The sequence below is a fragment of the Notolepis coatsorum genome, assembly GCF_963971535.1.
Source record: "Notolepis coatsorum genome assembly, chromosome: 2".
Lineage (NCBI taxonomy): Eukaryota > Metazoa > Chordata > Actinopteri > Aulopiformes > Paralepididae > Notolepis > Notolepis coatsorum.
The window spans coordinates 141,947,257-141,962,652 of NC_140166.1; the positions used below are offsets into that span (position 1 = coordinate 141,947,257).

The following is a 15,396-nucleotide window of genomic DNA, read 5'->3' on the forward strand; positions in this document are numbered from 1 at the left end:
TTCTCTCCCCTCCAGGTAGGATTGCATCCAGCTCACTGATAGGCTATCAAAACCAATTGCTTTTAGCTTGTCCATTAGAATGGAGTATTTGCCAGCGTCCACCTCTTGTTTGATGTGGTCGTTCAAATAGAGGAGGCATGTGTCAGTGGAGTGGGACGTTCTGAAGCCAGATTGGAATTCGTAGATTAGGTTTTTTTCCGCCAGGTACTTTTCGACCTGTTCGTAGACTATTTTCTCCATGACTTTCGAGATGGAGGTAAGAATAGAAACAGGGCGGTAGTTGCCTGGGTCTAATTTGCTGCCCTTTTTGTGTAGAGGGGTCACTCTCGCAATTTTGAAGTCCTTGGGGACGTGCCCCTGTCTTATAGAGAGGTTTATTATGTGTGTGATGACTGGGGTGATGGCGGCTGCTGCGTCTCTGAGGAATTTGGAGGGGATGTTGTCATGGCCAGTGGCCTTGTTAGGTTGGAGGGCGCTCAATTTTTTGAGTACCTCATCGGTTGTTACCATTTCAAGTTTGAAGTCGTCTTTGTGGACCCCTAGGTTTTTGTAGTATGCTACTATGTGTTCTACCCCATAATGCCTAGCTTAAAACTCTGGAAGAGGTGTTCATCACCAACAGCTAGCCTATAGCTTAAAACTCTGGAAGAGGTGTTCATCACCAACAGCTAGCCTATAGCTTAAAACTCTGGAAGAGGTGTTCATCACCAACAGCTAGCCTATAGCTTAAAACTCTGGAAGAGGTGTTCATAGCCAACAGCTAGCCTATAGCTTAAAACTCTGGAAGAGGTGTTCATAGCCAACAGCTAGCCTATAGCTTAAAACTCTGGAAGAGGTGTTCATAGCCAACAGCTAGCCTATAGCTTAAAACTCTGGAAGAGGTGTTCATAGCCAACAGCTAGCCTATAGCTTAAAACTCTGGAAGAGGTGTTCATCACCAACAGCTAGCCTAGCTTAAAACTCTGGAAGAGGTGTTCATCACCAACAGCTAGCCTAGCTTAAAACTCTGGAAGAGGTGTTCATCACCAACAGCTAGCCTATAGCTTAAAACTCTGGAAGAGGTGTTCATCACCAACAGCTAGCCTAGCTTAAAACTCTGGAAGAGGTGTTCATAGCCAACAGCTAGCCTATAGCTTAAAACTCTGGAAGAGGTGTTCATCACCAACAGCTAGCCTATAGCTTAAAACTCTGGAAGAGGTGTTCATAGCCAACAGCTAGCCTATAGCTTAAAACTCTGGAAGAGGTGTTCATCACCAACAGCTAGCCTAGCTTAAAACTCTGGAAGAGGGGTTCATCACCAACAGCTAGCCTATAGCTTAAAACTCTGGAAGAGGTGTTCATCACCAACAGCTAGCCTATAGCTTAAAACTCTGGAAGAGGTGTTCATAGCCAACAGCTAGCCTATAGCTTAAAACTCTGGAAGAGGTGTTCATAGCCAACAGCTAGCCTAGCTTAAAACTCTGGAAGAGGGGTTCATAGCCAACAGCTAGCCTATAGCTTAAAACTCTGGAAGAGGTGTTCATAGCCAACAGCTAGCCTAACTTAAAACTCTGGAAGAGGTGTTCATCACCAACAGCTAGCCTAGCTTAAAACTCTGGAAGAGGTGTTCATAGCCAACAGCTAGCCTATAGCTTAAAACTCTGGAAGAGGTGTTCATAGCCAACAGCTAGCCTATAGCTTAAAACTCTGGAAGAGGTGTTCATAGCCAACAGCTAGCCTACCTTAAAACTCTGGAAGAGGTGTTCATCACCAACAGCTAGCCTAGCTTAAAACTCTGGAAGAGGTGTTCATAGCCAACAGCTAGCCTATAGCTTAAAACTCTGGAAGAGGTGTTCATAGCCAACAGCTAGCCTATAGCTTAAAACTCTGGAAGAGGTGTTCATGGCCATCCATTAATTTGTGCTAAGCTAAGTTAGCTTGCAGTCCGATAGCTTTCCACTGAACACGCAGAGAAAAGATCTTCTTGTCTGACTCTGGAGAAGACGGTACGCGCATTTCCCATAATGTTGGCGTTAAATCTCTTCAAAGGACCCCTATCCTTCACCAGCCGTGACACAGAGCACTATAAGGAAAAAGTGAGAAAAGGAGAGTGAAGCGGGATAACTGGATCATATTTGCTGCACTGGGAAAAGTCCCCACTGTGGACTTAAGAAATGCAGCATGACTGGAGATCTTCCGGAAGACACTGGTGACGGCTCGACCTGCCTGAACTGACTGAGCTCTGCTCCCTCCGTCAGCAGTCAGCACGGCAGCCTCCATCCAGGAGCCAGCTTGTTTGCACATCAATGGACCACCAGCAACACTCTGGGTGAAGAAAGTATGGGAAATGTTATAGTTGGTAATAGATATTTCCCCCTAACCTTTTCACTGCCCCACGACAGCCGGTTAACCCTTTCACTGTGACAATACAGATAGTTAGCCCTTTACTATCACACAACCGACGGCGATGCTCCATCATTAGCTCCGTGGATGCGGAGCTAATGATGCTAATGATGGAGCATCGCCGTCGGTTGTGTGATAGTAAAGGGTTAACCTTCTGTCGTGTGGCATTGAAAGGGCTAATGATTGAAGGACGTATGGGATGTACATATACATTTCATATCATCTGTTGTGGCCTTTTCAGGATGTCGGTGAGTCACAAGTGCTTTCATGCAGTTTGTGGTTTTCATTGAGTTCGATGTTTCCAATAGAAAACGCTAGAGTTTACGTTAGGTAGTCGACAATTAAAAACCGAAACTCTGCGTCTGCAAACCATATTATGATTTCTCAAAACCCAACTGAGTGACTGAAACAATAGCTGGTTATGATCTACAATTAACGCTGATTTCAATGGTGAAATCCTTTAGATACAATATATCACGCTGCTTTACGATTTGTAACAAACAGCTCATCCCTCACACATCACTGTATTGTATGAATTGTCAGGTCAGTCATCCCTGGTCATAAGAAGAAGGTTACATTGGTATTTGTTTGTATACAAAGCCATCCTGGGATAGCTACCAACTTACATACAGTAAGCACTTTACTCATTCATCCAAAAGGTGGACATCTGAGATCACAGTATCTCACGTCATGTTCCCACTGTCAGAACCTCATTTGGGAAACATGCGTTCAGCTATGCTGCTCCATTCTCCTCGAATATATTACAAACGGATGTGAAGCTAGTCCTTCATTGGAATTGGATCATTAGTAGTAAGAATTTTACACGTTCTTGCCATGGAGTGCTCATATTGTCTTTTTTATTGAAATGTGAAGACATTTTCTAAATTCTTTAGTATGTGTGTGCTCTTACTATCTTGTTTTTATGTTTGTTTTAATGTTTTTTCTATAATGTGAACATGTTCTGTATGCTGCCTTATTGGCCAGGTCCCATGTGAAAGTCTCAGCCCCAGCTGCAAATCATGTTATGATTTCTCAAAATGCAATCAGAGTGACTGAAACACTAGCTGGTTATGATGTACAATTTGCACAGATTTCAATGTTGAAATCGGTTTACGGCTCAGTTGCTGAGAAAAAAAACTAAAAACAATACAATATACAGCATCTACAGCCCCTTGATGTAGTCTTGGTGGCAGCATTTGAAGCCGTTGTTGTCGCCCTCTGGTGGTAAAAAGGTGAACCATAAACTCTCCACGGAAGGACTACATGAATGTCAATGTAAAATGCTAGAGATTAATTCCCCAAAAATACTTTCCATTGCCTGATGTGATATCCCACTTTCTCATCCTTGTGCCTCTGTATCTGTGCCGAAGCACAGGCCGATCTGCCCTACACTCTCACACACACACACACACACACACACACACACACACACACACACACACACACACACACACACACACACACACACACACACACACACACACACACACACACACACACACACACACTACCGAATGCATACTGTCCTCTGAGGCTCTGCCTTCCATGGACATTATTACCTGCACTACAACTAATGTGAGTTCCAAGGCAGCAACAAAACATCCTGTAACGTTATGTGCCGCCTTCAAGGCAGCCAACACAAACACCACCAACCTGGGATAAACTAGCGGGTGTGTCATATACGTTTTCCAACAGACGTCACCTGATGTTGTAATTATTATACAGTACATATTACATAGTACAGATATTGGTCATGTTGGATGTAACATATGCGGTACGGATGTGCAAGTGTTAAAGGAACATGCCAACATTTTGGGAAATTAGCTTACCAGAGAGAGAGCTCCAGAGAGAGACAAGAAGATAGATACCAGTTTCCTCTCTGTGCGTTCAGTAGAAAGCTATCTGGCTGCATGTTAGCCTAGCTTAGCACAATTAATGGAAGCAGACATGGCCGGTTAGCCTTCGGGAGAAGTGTTAGTTGGACAATGCCTATAGGCTAACCAGCCATGTCCGCTTCCATTCATTGTGCTAAGCTAGGCTAACGTGCAGCCAGATAGCTTTCTACTGAACCCACAGATAGGAAACTGGGATCTATCTTATTGTCTCTCTCTGGAGAAGACGATAAGCTAATTTCCAAAAATGTTGGCGTGTTCTTTCAAAACGTTAAATCAAAAGTTAGGGGGCAAGGGTTATTAGCCCCCTAACTTTTGATTGCAAAGTCTGACATTGACCCCCTTTTCAGGAGTTGACCTAGAGCCCACCAAGGTCATGCATATCAAGTTTGGTCAATGTCAGACCTTGCAATACACTGTAAGGCACTGTAAGGCTACGGATCTGCCTCACTTCCAGTGATGAAGCTAAGCTATGCTAACGGAGCGTCTATTCCCAAAGCTAAATGCACGCACAGAGACAAAAAAGGTATGTATCTTCTTGTCTAACTCCAGGGAAGATGTTAAATAAGCTAATTTCCCAAAATGTTGGAGTTCCCCTTTAAGTTTAGGCCCTCTTTCGAAGTTGGTTATGGTTAGAGTTTGGAATCAGGGCTGGTGGTCTATCGCCCTGCTCTAAAGACAAACTCTAACCTTAACCAACTTCGAAAGAGTGCCTAAACTTAACCAGTTGGAAACAAGGCGGACAGTAATAAAATTAGCAATCAATCAATCAATTCAATAGTCCACGCTCACTTAAAACAGCGCACCTCCAGCTGCTTCAATAGAAAGTAGGTAAAACAATTTTTTTTAAACAATTGCAGTTAATCAATCAATCAATCAATTCGCGCGATTTTTATTTTGTTCCACAATGACTCATGACCCATCAATTACATCATCCAACATTGTTTAAGCAACTAACACATTCGCTGTGACAGAATTGTTTTTCATTTAGTCTTTATGACCCTATTGATCCATATCCTTTCTTAATGTTTACTGTCCGGTTTGTCCGCAATCTTGCTTCACTTCTAAAAACTCGCATGGCGGAGTGATAGTAATGCGGTTGTGGGCGGGTCCTGGGACCAAGAGCGTGAGGTTAGTACAAATACCCATGTGTAAGTTGACTGTTTCAGCCAATCAGAATCGAGAAATGCGCATGCCGTTGTATAATAGTACCTTTTTAACATTTACATTTTAGCACATTAACAATACTGTAAAAATTCTAATGATATGAAATTCCCATCCGATCCCTAATGGATAAATGAATGACGTCCCGGTTCAGTACCTGCTGGAGATCCACAGCGACTGTCATCAGTTGAAGATGGTTAGGGTTAGGGTTAGGGTTAGGGGTCAGTACCTGCTGGAGATCCACAGCGACCGTGCAGATGTCATCAGTGGAAGAGGGGTCGCCACAGGCCACCACAGAGGTCTGCAACTCTTGCAGGACTTGCTCAACTGGAAAACACACCAAAACAATTCTCAAATTAGGAACATTCTGCCCTTCCTGGCTGGCCTTGGACTGCCTCTGTTTTACTGTCCAGTCCTCGTGGGGCCATTGTGTTAGTGAGTGTTCTATGTTAGTGGAGTGTTGTAACAGTCACAAATGTGCCCACTATATTTTTGTGTAATTATTTAGTTGCAGTGGCATGTTCTTGTCACTAGGTGGCTGCCCTTGTTTGTACTTGAGGTAGCAACAGGTTTAATTAGATTTAAGTTGAGCCAGTGACTCACTTCACTTCCTGTCTACCCGCCATCCGGCACAACATTAACTTGTCTTCTCTAGTAACGATGTGGCTTGTGTCTGTAAATCTATGTCGATCTACATGTATGTTGAGAGAATATAGAGCCGTATGAGCAGGCATTGTATGGTCATAACCTAACAGTATTTGGATAATAAATACATGCTATCATGCTACAGAGTGTTGAGTTATATGTAGGTGTATAAATAGGTATATAGAAGGATTATATGCAGGTATATTCAGACACATATGTATATGTTTATATACATATACACATACATATTATATACATATACATACATACATACATACATACATACATACATACATACATACATACATACATACATACATACATACATACATACATACATACATACATACATACATACATACATACATACATACATACATATACATATATGCTGTGAATATAAACATACTACAGCACTGTTGTACATAGAGTAGAGTATATGGGTAGACTATAGTATGATGTGGGTAGTTGTGATTATTATGATTACTATGATTACAGTGTAGGGCAGTTGTAGACAGTGAAAGCAGTAGGCAGGTATACATTAAGTAAAGGCAACAGAGTTCAGAGTTAAGCTATCTTGGTATAATTATCTAATGCTAACAAGTAATTTTTTTAAACTTTGGCCATTCCGCTGGCTCTTTTTTGCGTTTATCGCATTTTCTCTGGTCAAGAATGACCGACAGAAACAGGCTGAATGGGGTACAGATGGGGGGAAGACACTCTGAGAAAGGCACGGCTGCAGTCCGGGAATCGAACTCGCTAAACCCCAGATCCGTGACGAGCACGGTTGTCCCCGGCGCCGAAATAGCGCTCGAGGTACGCGGTGAGCTACTGGAGCTCCCCTAATGCTAACAAGTTCACGTCATCGCACAGCCAGACACGTTACAGTCTACTCTGTTATTACAGTATGTATTGCTTTTCAGTTTGTCACTCAAGTTTTTACTTGGTTAGTTAGCCAGGCTGTCAATCCTTTTTTCTTAGTTATTGTGGTTTTGTATCCTGTTCCTTCTTTTTCATTCCCTTGTGCACCCCTAGTCGCTTTTTCTACTTTTTTGAAATATTTTGAGTGTGTGTGTGAGCACAGCGGTGTCTGTGTTTATTATTATTTCATGAAATTGGGTAAATATCTTAATTTTACAAATATGTTCATTGTGTGAAAAGCTTATAACATGAAACACTCTAGAAATAGTAGTTACAGATTTAGTGACTCGTTCACCCCTAGTTACTTTTTCTACTCCCATCCACTTCAACGTTAAAACGGCATTTTTAAGCACTTTTAAATCTGCTCTTATTCGTTCAATTCTCTCTATATCTTGCCATCATTTGAATATTCCACGAGATAAGGACCTTGTAATTGCTGGGATGTGCTGTTACCGATGTAAAACTCATGGTGGCGTCATTGCTCCACAGATAACTTTGCCACAAGTCAGGGGGAGGTGAATTATGCTGAAGCGGGCTGCTGGTGATTGAAACTCGGCACACAGGTTTTGTGGTGGTGGGGGGGGGGGGGGCGAGTGGATTTTCAAGACAGAACCAGAGGCGAACCGGACCGCGCAGTCCGCAGCGCGCCACACGCCGAAAAACAAGACCCCCATAGCCGGCACGCGCCAACGAGGAAGTGTACTGCGCGGATCACCTCTGGTTCTTGTTTCACCAGCGAGCCGAGCCGAATATTTCTGCCGGGGCAGCACATCGAAGCGCCCGGAGCATAATGCAGGTCAGTTGACCACTTGGTAAAGTTTCGCCTCAACTCCGTTTCTGGTCGAACTAGTCAGCGAATCTTTAATATTTTTTTTGATTCGTATTCAGAGGTAATTCGTCGAGATATTTCTAATTGGTATTTATCAAAAATAAATATTAGAAATATGGTCAAACAACATTTCGAACCGCTGAGCGCTTCGTAACGTTCGCCTCAACGCCGTTTCTGGTCGAACTAGTGAGCGAATCTTTAATATTTTTTTTTATTCGTATTCAGAGGTAATTCGTCGAGATATTTCTAATTGGTATTTATCAAAAATAAATATTAGAAATATGGTCAAAAACAACATGTATCCGTTTCTTTTGAATCGCCCTCGCAGTTGACCACTTGGTAAAGTTTCGCCTCAACTCCGTTTCTGGTCGAACTAGTCAGCGAATCTTTAATATTTTTTTTTATTCGTATTCAGAGGTAATTCGTCGAGATATTTCTAATTGGTATTTATCAAAAATAAATATTAGAAATATGGTCAAAACAAACATGTATCCGTCTTTTTCGATGAAAAAACTTTTTTTTTCAATAAAAACTGACGTGGTATCAAACAAACACTAATTTAAGTGGTTAAAATTCGAAAATATGTGTAATTTTTTACAGATATCTTGAGAATAGGCTATGAATGTTAAACATGGGTAAAAAAAATTTTAAAAATAGTAAACAGTTAAAATTATATGGCTTTAAACATGATGTATCTTTTCCTCTCCCTTAAGCCCAGTGAGCTCCCTCATCGTTAGGACAGCACAAGGGTTAAACACCCCAAACACTTAACCCTAACCCCAAACACTCCATTTGTTCTGCATCTGGGTCCTACCACACCCCCACCTTTGTGTAAAGGAAATATAAACCGATTGGAGATGTACCCTGGTGCTTTAAGTGAATGTGATATTTTGAACAAATGCAGTGATTTCTATGTGTTTTCAAGGTGTTGTCAATAATGGGAAAATCCATGATCTGAGGTAGTAAAGTGAAATTAAACCCAAAAACTGAAGTTATATTACAGTATACTGTATATTGTGCTAATCCTACTTTCCCAGGACATTTCTAGGACTTTTTCTTGACAATCCAGGACAGCACTTGCTCACAAACGTCATATAATTTACTGGTAGGCCTAGTATCATAGTAACACTAGTTCTATTCCTCCTTTTTTTAATGATGCAGGGTTCATGATGAAGTGCCTCATGTTCATGACAGGTGACTGCTACAACCATCACTGCTAACTGTACAACAAGGTAATCTGGCCTCCTCTTGTTGGTAACAAACTCCTGTGTGCCAACAATTCCTCGCAAATAATGTACGTAATTTAATAGGGAAGTAGCATTTTGCTGTACATTGCCGTAAAACACGTACGTAATTTTTAGTCATTACAGTTAGGATTTCTATAGCACTTTAGAGGATAATAAGCATGAGCTTGTCAGGTGCCATGGACCCCAAAACAAAGGGAGCAGCGCTGCTATAATCCAACAGCAGTCAGGTTTCAAACAAAATACACACCTAGGTTTACATGGTGGTCTGAGTGAGGAGTTAAAATACACACCTAGGTTTACATGGTGATCTGAGTGAGGAGTTAAAATACACACCTAGGTTTACATGGTGATCTGAGTGAGGAGTTAAAATACACACCTAGGTTTACATGGTGATCTGAGTGAGGAGTTAAAATACACACCTAGGTTTACATGGTGATCTGAGTGAGGAGTTAAAATACACACCTAGGTTTACATGGTGATCTGAGTGAGGAGTTAAAATACACAGCTAGGTTTACATGGTGATCTGAGTGAGGAGTTAAAATACACACCTAGGTTTACATGATCTGAGTGAGGAGTTAAAATACACACCTAGGTTTACATGGTGATCTGAGTGAGGAGTTAAAATACACACCTAGGTTTACATGATCTGAGTGAGGAGTTAAAATACACACCTATGTTTATATGGTCTGAGTGAGGAGTTAAAATACACACCTAGGTTTACATGGTCTGAGTGAGGAGTTAAAATACACAGCTAGGTTTACATGGTGATCTGAGTGAGGAGTTAAAATACACAGCTAGGTTTACATGGTGATCTGAGTGAGGAGTTAAAATACACACCTAGGTTTACATGGTGATCTGAGTGAGGAGTTAAAATACACACCTAGGTTTACATGGTGATCTGAGTGAGGAGTTAAAATACACACCTAGGTTTACATGGTGATCTGAGTGAGGAGTTAAAATACACACCTAGGTTTACATGGTCTGAGTGAGGAGTTAAAATACACACCTAGGTTTACATGGTGATCTGAGTGAGGAGTTAAAATACACACCTAGGTTTACATGGTGATCTGAGTGAGGAGTTAAAATACACACCTAGGTTTACATGATCTGAGTGATGAGTTAAAATACACACCTATGTTTATATGGTCTGAGTGAGGAGTTAAAATACACACCTAGGTTTACATTATCTGAGTGAGGAGTTAAAATACACACATAGGTTTACATGGTGATCTGAGTGAGGAGTTAAAATACAAACCTAGGTTTACATGGTGATCTGAGTGAGGAGTTAAAATACACAGCTAGGTTTACATGGTGATCTGAGTGAGCAGTTAAAATACACACCTAGGTTTACATGATCTGAGTGAGGAGTTAAAATACACACCTATGTTTATATGGTCTGAGTGAGGAGTTAAAATACACACCTAGGTTTACATTATCTGAGTGAGGAGTTAAAATACACAGCTAGGTTTACATGGTGATCTGAGTGAGGAGTTAAAATACACACCTAGGTTTACATGGTGATCTGAGTGAAGAGTTAAAATACACACCTAGGTTTACATGGTGATCTGAGTGAGGAGTTAAAATACACACCTAAGTTTACATGGTGATCTGAGTGAGGAGTTAAAATACACACCTAGGTTTACATGGTGATCTGAGTGAGGAGTTAAAATACAGACCTAGGTTTACATGGTGATCTGAGTGAGGAGTTAAAATACACACCTAGGTTTACATGGTCTGAGTGAGGAGTTAAAATACACACCTAGGTTTACATGATCTGAGTGAGGAGTTAAAATACACACCTAGGTTTACATGGTGATCTGAGTGAGGAGTTAAAATACACACCTAGGTTTACATGGTGATCTGAGTGAGGAGTTAAAATACACACCTAGGTTTACATTATCTGAGTGAGGAGTTAAAATACACACCTAGGTTTACATGGTGGTCTGAGTGAGGAGTTAAAATACACACCTAGGTTTACATGGTGATCTGGGTGAGGAGTTAAAATACACACCTAGGTTTACATGGCAATCTGAGTCAGGAGTTAAAATACACACCTAGGTTTACATGGTGATCTGAGTGAAGAGTTAAAATACAGACCTAGGTTTACATGGTGATCTGAGTGAGGAGTTAAAATACACACCTAGGTTTACATGGTGATCTGAGTGAGGAGTTAAAATACACACCTAGGTTTACATGGTGATCTGAGTGAGGAGTTAAAATACACACCTAGGTTTACATGGTGATCTGAGTGAGGAGTTAAAATACACACCTAGGATTACATGGCAATCTGAGTGAGGAGTTAAAATACACACCTAGGTTTACATGGTAATCTGAGTGAGGAGTTAAAATACACAGCTAGGTTTACATGGTAATCGGAGTGAGGAGTTAAATACACAACTAGGTTTAGATGATCTGAGTGAGGAGTTAAAATACACACCTAGGTTTACATTATCTGAGTGAGGAGTTAAAATACACACCTAGGTTTATATGGTCTGAGTGAGGAGTTAAAATACACACCTAGGTTTACATGGTGATCTGAGTGAGGAGTTAAAATACACAGCTAGGTTTACATGGTGATCTGAGTGAGAAGTTAAAATACACACCTAGGTTTACATTATCTGAGTGAGGAGTTAAAATACACACCTAGGTGTACATGGTCTGAGTGAGGAGTTAAAATACACACCTAGGTTTACATGGTGATCTGAGTGAGGAGTTAAAATACACACCTAGGTTTACATTATCTGAGTGAGGAGTTAAAATACACACCTAGGTTTACATGGTGATCTGAGTGAGGAGTTAAAATACACAGCTAGGTTTACATGGTGATCTGAGTGAGGAGTTAAAATACACACCTAGGTTTACATGGTCTGAGTGAGGAGTTAAAATACACACCTAGGTTTACATGGTGATCTGAGTGAGGAGTTAAAATACACACCTAGGTTTACATGGTGATCTGAGTGAGGAGTTAAAATACACACCTAGGTTTACATGGTGATCTGAGTGAGGAGTTAAAATACACACCTAGCTTTACATGGTGATCTGAGTGAGGAGTTAAAATAGGCTAAAAAAAATCAGGACAACATTTCCCCCAGTATATTAGGTAATTTTAGTACATTTTCCAGGTTCTCCATGACTGGAAATCTAGTCTCTGAATGTCCAGGTTTTCCAGGATGAGTGGTTAACCCTGAGTATGTTACATGGTGCTACTGTCCTTTAAATCTCATTCCCCTGCTTATTCACCTCCACCAAGGCCAGCACTCCAGCCAGCCACCCAGCACTTAGTCCCTGCGTCAAAGGTGGCGTCCCCCAGGTCCACGCAGATGGCCTGGATGTAATCAGTTAAAGTGGGTTTGTTGACCAGCTGAAGAACAGCCACATTGCTGCCCGTCGTTTCACTGAGTGTGATGTTCCTCACGTTCACTTTCACTTCAAACGGGTTGAATCCATTTAGCGTCAAGCGACCCAGGACTACGGTCCATTCGGATGGATCGGGTTGACTGTGAAAGAATGATGAGTTGAGATTAATCTGAATGGAAAGACCAATGACAGAACCCAACGTCTCTTTGTGTCGAGGGCTCTGTCTAATGACTTTGATACTTCCAACGATGTCACATTATGCTGGGGTTTTCTCACCCTTAAAGGGGCACACCGACATTATGGGAAATGCGATTACCATCCTCTCCAGTCAAACAAGAAGATAGATAGAAATGTCCTCTCTGTGCGTTCAGTAGAACTGTATCCAGCTGCAAGCTAGCCTAGCTTAGCACAAAGTAATGGAGGCTGATACGGACCACTAGCCTAGCTTAAAACTCCGGGAGAGGTGTTTTTGGCCAACAGATAGCCTTCTACTGAACACATACGAGAGGAAATTTGTATCTATTTTCTTGTCTGAGTCTGGAGAAGAAAATAACCACATCTCCCATTATAAACATTCCTTTAAGCTGCGTTCAGACTGTGATAGGAGACAGCAAATCACTATTTTTGAATGGGAGATGAAAGCATGATCTGCTAATGCCAATATTGACTGCAATGTCAGAATGGACTACCACAGATTTTCAGACCAGATGTTGAACCTGTACAAATTTGCCTATTTTGTCTTGTACAACATAATTCAACCCTTTTACCCACAATAAGGGTGTCATTGTCACCACCAACAAATTCGCAAGACGTTTATGGACTGTAATTCCCCAATCTTGGACTTTTTAAAGTACAATCTGGACTGAACAGAACAGACTGATGCCGGCCAGAGTGGCGTTCTCACTCAGTCTGAGCGCAGCAGTTGTCTTGCCCTGAGGGTTTGCACCCCTTTAGTCAAATTGTCCATCCTACCTTGAGAAACAGCCTGCATCGCTCAGGACAAACTGCTCCGCCACCAGAGTCCCACCACAGACAAATGCTCCATTTTGATGCAAGCTGGCCACCCAGGGCCACATACCTGCTGTAGGCAAGGAGCTGTATCCACCAATACGCGGGTTCAAAGGTGCATTACCACACACCACAGCTACAAGGGAGAAAAATGTCAGTATGAGAAATGTAATACACAATGGCTAGACTCTCTCAGATGTATTTTTTTCTTTTTTTATGTACAAGTTATGGCTCCATACATTCTGGTCTGTCCATCCTAGTGTTTGTTCGAGTAATGTTTGAACATGAAAATCTGGGAGAGCTGTAATTATAACCTGAGGCTTGGTCTGATAATCAATCTTACATAGGTATGCACACATTCCTGGAGATGCCCAGGAACTCGGGGCATTGACCAATTCTGTGACTTGTAGTTCTTACCATAAATACTTGAATTTAGCCCTATTCTCCTTGGAACTAGTATTACATTTACATTTACATTTAGTCATTTAGCTGACGCTTTTATCCAAAGCGACTTACAAGTTCTGTATGACAAGTCATCAGGAAGGGCACAACTCTATCAGGTGAGTAACAATGTATTACCTGGGGACCTACTCTATAGTAATTGGTCATCTGTGTTCATTATCTGCCATAATTTGTAAACTAATGATTCCAGCACTAATTACCTGGCATACTTCGGCAAACACAGATGTCATCATATTATTCCAATGTAATACAGTTGCTTTGTGAGTAAATGTATTTCCTTCTGTAGTAGGTGCACATACTGTAACTTGTTATCCGGTTCATAATTTTTCCTCTGCTGGATTATCATAGATTTAATTTATTGTTGCAAAGATCTTTGTATCAGGTTGTGTATTTGGTGTCAAGTATAATCTCTGAACACTTCAGTAAAAAAAAATTATACTCAGTAAATCTGGACATCCCAGAGTTAATTTCCTATTAGCACTAGTCCCATGTGAATAAGGCTTTCGTCTGGAAAACTAAACTACATTTGGATTGTACTAGTGAAACAATGGGTTTCTATGACTTCTGGATATGAGCTATAGCAGTAGAACAGAGGGCCCTGCACCGTCCCTCCACTGCTAAGTCATGTGTGGGGCTTTTTATGCACTCTGTAGACTAATATTTAGGCTTCCCATAAGGTTGAGTTTTTCTCCGACAATAAAGTTTAATTTAATCTAATCTAGAGGAGAAAAAGTCTAAAGCATGATGCGCGCCGGAAACGTATCTTTAAAAAATGCTCACATCTCCTACAATTAAAATTGGCCCATGTTCAAGATTCTGTTTCTAAAGTCTATTATCTAACACATTTCTCATAGATAAGAATGATAAATAGCTTAAATATGAAATGTGTGGGCTATTTTGCATAAATGAGGAGTGGATACTGATACAGTTCCCCTGTGGCTGGTCGTTAACGACCGCCAGGTCCGCCTTCAAAATATCCAAATAGTCAATAATCATTTCTTGATTTGGAGCAGTGGAATATTTCTAATGTTTTTGGAATGGTGTGTGTTTCTTTATACAACGGCATGCAAATTTCTCGATTCTGATTGGCTGAAACAGTCCATTTACACGTATGTATAGGGCACAATCCACGCTCCTGGTCCCAGGACCCGCCCACAACCGAATCACATCACTCTGCCGTGCTGATTCTTCGGAGAAAACAAGATGGCGGACAACAATCTTTAACAAATGGATATGTTGATAGCGTCATAACGACTAAATATAAAGCGATTCTGTCACGGCGAATGTCTTAGTCCTTTAAACAATGTTGGATGATGTAATTGATGGGTCAGGAGTCATTGTAGAACAAAAGAAAAATCGCGGATTGATTATTTGCAATTTTATTTTAAATGTCTTCTTCCTTCCCCCTGACTGCAGCGCTCACTCTCACACTGTCCGACGCTGGCGTATCCACCTACCCCCACACACACACACACACACACACACACAC

At 41.3% G+C, this 15,396-nt stretch overlaps 1 protein-coding gene across 1 annotated transcript in view; it reads right to left on the reverse strand.

Annotated features, from left to right (window-relative positions):
* Positions 1–1,154: 1,154 nt before the first annotated feature.
* LOC311248850 (polyserase-2-like) overlaps positions 1,155–15,396 on the reverse strand; it is a 31,688-nt gene continuing 17,446 nt past the window's right edge. Inside the window, exons 7-10 of the mRNA XM_084338080.1 lie at positions 13,410–13,581; positions 12,321–12,577; positions 5,668–5,765; positions 1,155–2,304 (exon numbers count right to left, since the gene is read on the reverse strand). Of these exons, the coding sequence (XP_084194206.1) occupies positions 2,041–2,304; positions 5,668–5,765; positions 12,321–12,577; positions 13,410–13,581 (791 nt within the window). The 3' untranslated portion in view covers positions 1,155–2,040. The remainder of the gene's footprint in view (positions 2,305–5,667; positions 5,766–12,320; positions 12,578–13,409; positions 13,582–15,396) is intronic.